At 41.7% G+C, this 7,135-nt stretch overlaps 1 protein-coding gene across 1 annotated transcript in view; it reads left to right on the top strand.

The window, feature by feature from the left end:
- Positions 1 to 7,135, top strand: part of LOC120057804 (receptor tyrosine-protein kinase erbB-4-like) — a 468,628-nt gene that overhangs the window by 371,311 nt on the left and 90,182 nt on the right. The window contains exons 11-12 of the mRNA XM_039006269.1: positions 1,078 to 1,168; positions 6,911 to 7,110. Coding sequence (XP_038862197.1) covers positions 1,078 to 1,168; positions 6,911 to 7,110 — 291 coding nt within the window. The remainder of the gene's footprint in view (positions 1 to 1,077; positions 1,169 to 6,910; positions 7,111 to 7,135) is intronic.

Here is a 7,135-nt window from a genome sequence, read left to right on the forward strand (position 1 = left end):
TCCAACTTATATTTTTTTAGTCAAGTTTATGAATAGTTAATCATGAGACAAGATCACTGTCAAATATGGCGCCCGACATTTTCAGGCTAGTTTTGCTAGTTTTGTCATTGTATAACCACGTTTTTTTGTGGCTAAATATGCACATTTTCGAACAAACTCTATATGTATGTTGTAATATGATGTTACAGGAGTGTCATCGGAAGAATTCTGAGAAGGTTAGTGAAAAAATTAATATATTTTGGCGATGATTACGTTATCGCTCTCTTTGGCTAGAATCAATGCTCTGGTAACGTTTGCACATGTGGTATGCTAATATAACGATTTATTGTGTTTTCGCTGTAAAACACTTAGAACATCTGAAATATTGTCTGAATTCACAAGATCTGTGTCTTTCCATTGCTGTGAGCTGTGTATTTTTAAGAAATGTTTTATGATTAGTAATTAGGTAATACACGTTGCTCTGTGTATTTATTCTAGTCGAGTTGTGATGGTGGGTGCAATTGTAAACTATGATTTATACCTGAAATATGCACATTTTTCTAACAAAACCTATCCTATACAATAAATATGTTATCAGACTGTCATCTGATGAGGTTTTTTCTTGGTTAGTGGCTATCAATATCTTTATTTGGCCGAGTTGGTGATAGCTACTGGTGGAGAGAAAAAATGGTGGACAAAGAAAAATGGTGTCTTTTGCTAACGTGGTTAGCTAATAGATTTACATATTTTGTCTTCCCTGTAAAACATTTTAAAAATCTGAAATGGTGGCTTTATTCACAAGATCTGTATCTTTCATTTGGTGTCTTGGACTTGTGATTTAATGATATTTAGATGCTACTATTTAATTGTGACGCTATGCTAGCGATGCTAATCAGTGTGGGGGGGGTGGGGGATGTTGTCATAGGTGTACCGACCTCGGGCTTGCAGCCATAAGAGGTTTTAAAGTCTCATGTTACCTTTGTTTTCCTGTGTGTGTTAGGATTTGCTGTGTATCTGGTAATACATCAAAGATATTAGCAGTGATGTAATTGGCTGTGTTCCTGTAGAAATATTATGTGATTGGTTGTGTCCCTGTAGGTTTCCTGAACATCCAGTCGTGGCCAGAGAACATGACAGACCTGAGTGTCTTCTCCAATCTGGCAACCATAGGAGGTAGAGCACTGTACAGGTAAGAACCTACATGACATTACGACAGTACATTATTACAGTACATTACTATGCTACATTATTATAGTACATTACAGCACTACATTACTACACTACATTATTACACTACATTATTACTCTACATTACTACACTCTACATTACTACAGGTAGGAAGTCATTCCATCAATTTGGTGCCTTTTGAGAAGTGTAACTTGGTCCCTAAAAAACATTTGATTTCACCTTATTTTAACATTCTGTCATGTTCAACTTCATAAAAACATGTTTTCTCATCTCAAGATGTTAAATAAAAATAACTATAGTAAGTGCTTATTAAGTCCCAAATAAAGTAACTCTGTTGACCGTAACAGGGTTGATGATTTCATCTTAAATCAGCTATACATTTCAATGAGACAGGGGGAATGGAAGCTTGTTGTGTGTAACAGGAAGGGGCAATTGAATGCAAGCATAAAAAATGTAATTGTTCAAACATTTCTAACCTGTTAATCTATGGGTAACAGGGTTGACATGTTATGCTCGACCTGCTCAGTTTTCCACACCGGAAAATGGCCAAAAAGAGTAGAACCAGCTCACCTGCTTTTACACTAGGATTTCACTATCAATGTTCAATGTTTCTTTTGGAAAAAAAATGTTTTAAAGGAATAGTTTCACCATAATTAACAATAGTTCAGTTCACATAACAGGGTTGACCTTAAATGAGGGTTCAGTTCACATAACAGGGTTGACCTTAAATGAGGGTTCAGTTCACATAACAGGGTTGACCGTAAATGAGGGACAGACGTAAATTAATCATTAATCACATTAAATAAATAATCTTCATAGCAACATAATAACTAGGGCTTTTCAATGATGGTGAAAACTTAGAGAAATGTTGGGCTTAAGTGGGTTCAAATCTTCCTAGAAGTCACTGCACGGAGGGACATGTCAAAATGCTGAGTTTTGGCACTTTAGCAGGTCTTTATTTTTATTCCGATTTATTGAATTCTCCATATGGTCTGTAGTAAAGGGCACTTCATTTAATATAACAGGCTTTTAAAACTCAATAGTGTTGAACAATTTCTACTTAAAATATCAAAGGGACGCAAAAGGCGCTCATTTTATAGAATGACCCTAGGTGTGGAACCACATAATAAAATAGAGCACTGTCTATATTGTATATTTATGCCTGGAACTCAGTTAAGAGATGTGAATAATGAAGAGCAGTGGTCCAAGCATGGAGCCCTGGGGAACACCACTGACATCTACTCTGCAGTACATCACTACTGTACCATACTTTGAGGTGTGTTAACAATGTAGCACTATTCCTCAGGAGCTAGTGATTTACCATTATTAGCTTGTGTACAGGCAGTCTGTCATCTAAGAATGGTTATAATGTCATTGTTGCTTTGTGAGCTCATCAGAATACCATAGATATCCAACTCTGCTAATTTGATAGATGGAATGTTGTCGCAATTGGTCATTTACCATGCAAAAGATTCCCCAGTTGAATCAGTGCTGGTCAATGCACAGACACACACATAAACACCCACACACACATAAACACACAAGCACAAATTTGGCAGAAGTCTGGTTCATCCTTGGGAGGAATTTCCAAATGCCTGAAGGTACCACGTTCACCTGTACAAACAATAGTACGCAAGTATAAACACCATGGGACCACGCAGCCGTCATACCGCTCAGGAAGGAGACGCATTCTGTCTCCTAGAGATGTACATACTTTGGTGCGAAAAGTGCAAATCAATCCCAGAACAACAGCAAAGGACCTTGTGAAGATGCTGGAGGAAACAGGTACAAACGTATCTATATCCACAGTAAAACGAGTCCTGTATCGACATAACCTGAAAGACCGCTCAGCAAGGAAGAAGCCGCTGCTCCAAAACCGCCATAAAAAAAACAGACTACGGTTTGCAACTGCACATGGGGACAAAGATCGTACTTTTTGGAGAAATGTCCTCTGGTCTGATGAAACAAAAATAGAACTGTTTGGCCATAACGACCATCGTTATGTTTGGAGGAAAAAGGGGGAGGCTTGCAAACCGAAGAACACCATCCCAACCGTGAAGCACAGGGGTGGCAGCATCATGTTGTGGGGGTGCTTTGCTGCAGGAGGGACTGGTGCACTTCACAAAATAGATGGCATCATGAAGGAGGAAAATTATGTGGATATATTGATCTCAAGACATCAGTCAGGAAGTTAAAGCTTGGTCGCAAATGGGTCTTCCAAATGGACAATGACCCCAAGCATACTTCCAAAGTTATGGCAAAATGGCTTAAGGACAACAAAGTCAACGTATTGGAGTGGCCATCACAAAGCCCTGACCTCAATCCTGTAGAAAATGTGTGGGCAGAACTGAAAAAGCGTGTGCGAGCAAGGCCTACAAACCTGACTCAGTTACACCAGCTCTGTCAGGAGGAATGGGCCAAAATTCACGCAACTTATTGTGGGAAGCTTGTGGAAGGTTGCCCGAAACAGTTAAACAATTTAAAGGCAATGCTACCAAATAGTAATTGAGTATATGTAAACCTCTGAGTCTTCTGAACTTCTGAATGTGATGAAATAAATAAAAGCTGAAATAAATAATTATCTCTACTATTATTCTGACATTTCACATTCTTAAAATAAAGTGGTGATCCTAACTGACCTAAGACAAGGAATTTTTACTACGATTAAATGTCAGGAATTGTGAAAAACTGAGTTGAAATGTATTTTGCTAAGGTGTATGTAAACTTCCGACTTCAACTGTAATAGAGAGACACGTGATTGTATACAAATGTAAGCAAGCTTTAAAATGAGTATGTTTTTGTCAAACATTATATCTGTTTTGGCTTCTTGCAGTCAATATGCAGTCTACATATTATTTGTAATTATAAACTGGGTGGTTCGAGCCCTGAATGCTGATTGGCTGACAGCCGTGGTATATCAGTCCGTATACCACGGTATGACAAAACATTTATTTCCACTGCTCTAATTACGTAGGTAACCAGTTTATAATACTGTAGCAATAAGGCACCTTGGGGGATTGTAGTATATGGCCAATATACCACGGCTAAGGGCTGTATCCAGGCATTTCTCGTTGCGTCGTGCATAAGAACAGTCCTTAGCCGTGGTATATTGGCCATATACCATACCCCCTCAGGCCTTATTGCTTAATTATGTTCCGGCCCCCCACCATCCGCTCAAGAAAAAAATTGGCCCGTGGCTGAATCAAGTTGATGATCCCTGCACTACACTATCATCACACCAAGAGCAGCAGTCTAGTGGAAAGCCTGCAGATCCATCACAGCAGTCTAAGACTCACTGTGGGTTGAGAGCCATTAGATTAGATGATGATTTGCTTTAGCTACATGAACAGTTCCTCCTGCTTTTCAAGATAATACTGTAATTACCGTCATTATATGCTAATAGAGCTTCCATTAGACATATCAGCACATGTTTGCAAGCAGAGAGAGGAGGGTGTGGATGACATGTTAAAAAGTTCAAGTAAACACACACACACACACACACATACACACACACACACACACACACAAACACACACACACACACACACACACACACACACACACACACACACACACACACACACACACACACACACACACACACACACACACACACACACACACACACACACACACATAAACACACACCCCTCCACACACAGAGTTATTAAAAAGCTGTCTCCCAGTCTCTAGTCTCCCTTGTGTCCTAGCACTGTCAGTGCAGCTCAGTTCGTAGTGTATAGGGTCATCCACTGAGAGCAGCACGGCCGTTGTACAAATGACTGCCTGCCAGCCAACGCATGCCTGGAAGACATTCTATCTGATGGCCCTGACATTACACAGCCCTGTCTGTCCACACACAGCCAGAGGGAGGGAGGGAGGGAGAGCGAGGGGGAGAGATGGAGGGAATGGAAGAGAAGGGGAAGAGAGAGAAAGAGAGAGAGAGAAGGAGAAAGGGAGGAGGAGTTGAAGAGCAGAACCAGACTCGACTTGTGTTCCTCAGTGGCCTATCACTAAGTGGAGAGCTATGTTCTTGTTAGCCAGAGTGCCTCTGTGCACTCCATACTACCTTTCTCCATGGATCTATCTGGCACAAAACCCTTGCTTTCAGAGAGAGAGAGAGACAGACAAACAGACAGAAAAATAGACAGACAGACAGACAGACAGAGAGAGAGCGAGAGAGAGAGAGCTTGAAAGAGAGGAGCATGCTGTACACATCACAGGGATTAAAGACACCGACAAAGATCACTGTTTTGCATTAAGTGATCTTAATACATCTAAGAGCTTTGCAACAAGCTCTCACAGTCTCATTGCAAACATCAAATTTCGAAGTTCCTCCAAACATCACATTTCGAAGTTAAGGGTTAAGTTAAGGCACTGATTCTGAATGGTTTAAGTAAGGGGTAAGGCTTAGGATAGGGTTAAAAATGTTTCTTTAGGAACTCATTCCAAATGGTTAGGTAAGGGTTAAGGCTTGGGATAGGGTTAAAAATGTTTGTTTAGGAACTCATTCCAAATGGTTAGGTAAGGGTTAAGGCTTGGGATAGGGTTAAAAATGTTTGTTTAGGAACTCATTCCAAATGGTTAGGTAAGGGTTAAGGCTTAGGATAGGGTTAAAAATGTTTGTTTAGGAACTCATTCCAAATGGTTAGGTAAGGGTTAAGGCTTAGGATAGGGGTTAAAATAAAATAAAATAAAAATGATATTCACAAAGGGGATCCACACCTTCATCTCCAGAGTCATGGGATTGCACACCTCCACCACCCGCGTCCACAGCGCCCTAGCAAACCCAAGCCTATTTGATGGTAATAGTGCTCACTGTTTCCCCTATTGGCTGATGTTGAATGCATTTCCCGAAGTCCTCAGGACATGGATAGACATCCAATTTCCATGTCAATCTTGAGCGGTCTTGCTGAGCATTGCAGACTTTAGAGAGCAGTGTGAGTTGGCTTGCTAAACATGCTCGTTACAGGAATAACATTAACTGACCTTTATCTTATGCTCTCTTCATCTCTACCCTATTCTGTCTGCTTCTGCCTCTTTCTTTCTCCCCCCTCTCTCTCTCCTCTCTCACTCTCTCTCTCTACTCTCTCTCCTCTCTCTCCTCTCTCTCCTCTCTCTCCTCTCTCTCACTCTCTCTCTCTCTACTCTCTCTCCTCCCTCTCCTCTCTCTCACTCTCTCTCTACTCTCTCTCCTCTCTCTCTCTCTCTCTCTCTCTACTCTCTCTCCTCCCTCTCCTCTCTCTCACTCTCTGTCTCTCTACTCTCTCTCCTCTCTCTCCTCTCTCTCTCTCTCCTCTCTCACTCTCTCTCTCTCTCTCTACTCTCTCTCCTCTCTCTCTCTCTCTCTCTCTACTCTCTCCTCCCTCTCCTCTCTCTCACTCTCTGTCTCTCTACTCTCTCTCCTCTCTCTCCTCTCTCTCTCTCTCTCCTCTCTCTCACTCTCTCTCTCTCCTCTCTCTCCTCTCTCTCTCTCTCCTTTCTCTCTTTCTCTCTCTCTCTCTCCTCTCTCTCCTCTCTCTCTCTCTACTCTCTCTCCTCTCTCTCTCCTTTCTCTCTTTCTCTCTCTTGCTCATTGGTATTCTTCACCTTTTCTCCCCCTCCATCTTACGTCTCTTTCTTTCTCCAACGCCTCTCTCTATCTTCCCTCTTCCCCCCACTACCCTTTTCCCTTTCTATCCTCCCCCCTTTCCCCTCTCTTCTCCCCTTTTCTCCCCTCCCCTCTCCTCTCATCTCTCCCAGTGGTATCTCTCTCCTAGTGTTGAAGCAGCGGTGGATCTCATCCCTCCAGCTCCAGTCCCTGAATGAGATCAGTGCTGGTAACGTGTACATCACCAATAACAGTCAGCTGTGCTACTACAACACCGTCAACTGGACCGGCCTGTTCAGAGCCAACAACCAGAAGGTCCTCATACGCAACAACAGAGACCCCAAAGAGTGTAGTGAGTCACACACACACACATACAC

The sequence above is a fragment of the Salvelinus namaycush genome, chromosome 13 (assembly GCF_016432855.1).
Source record: "Salvelinus namaycush isolate Seneca chromosome 13, SaNama_1.0, whole genome shotgun sequence".
Classification (NCBI taxonomy): Eukaryota; Metazoa; Chordata; class Actinopteri; order Salmoniformes; family Salmonidae; genus Salvelinus; species Salvelinus namaycush.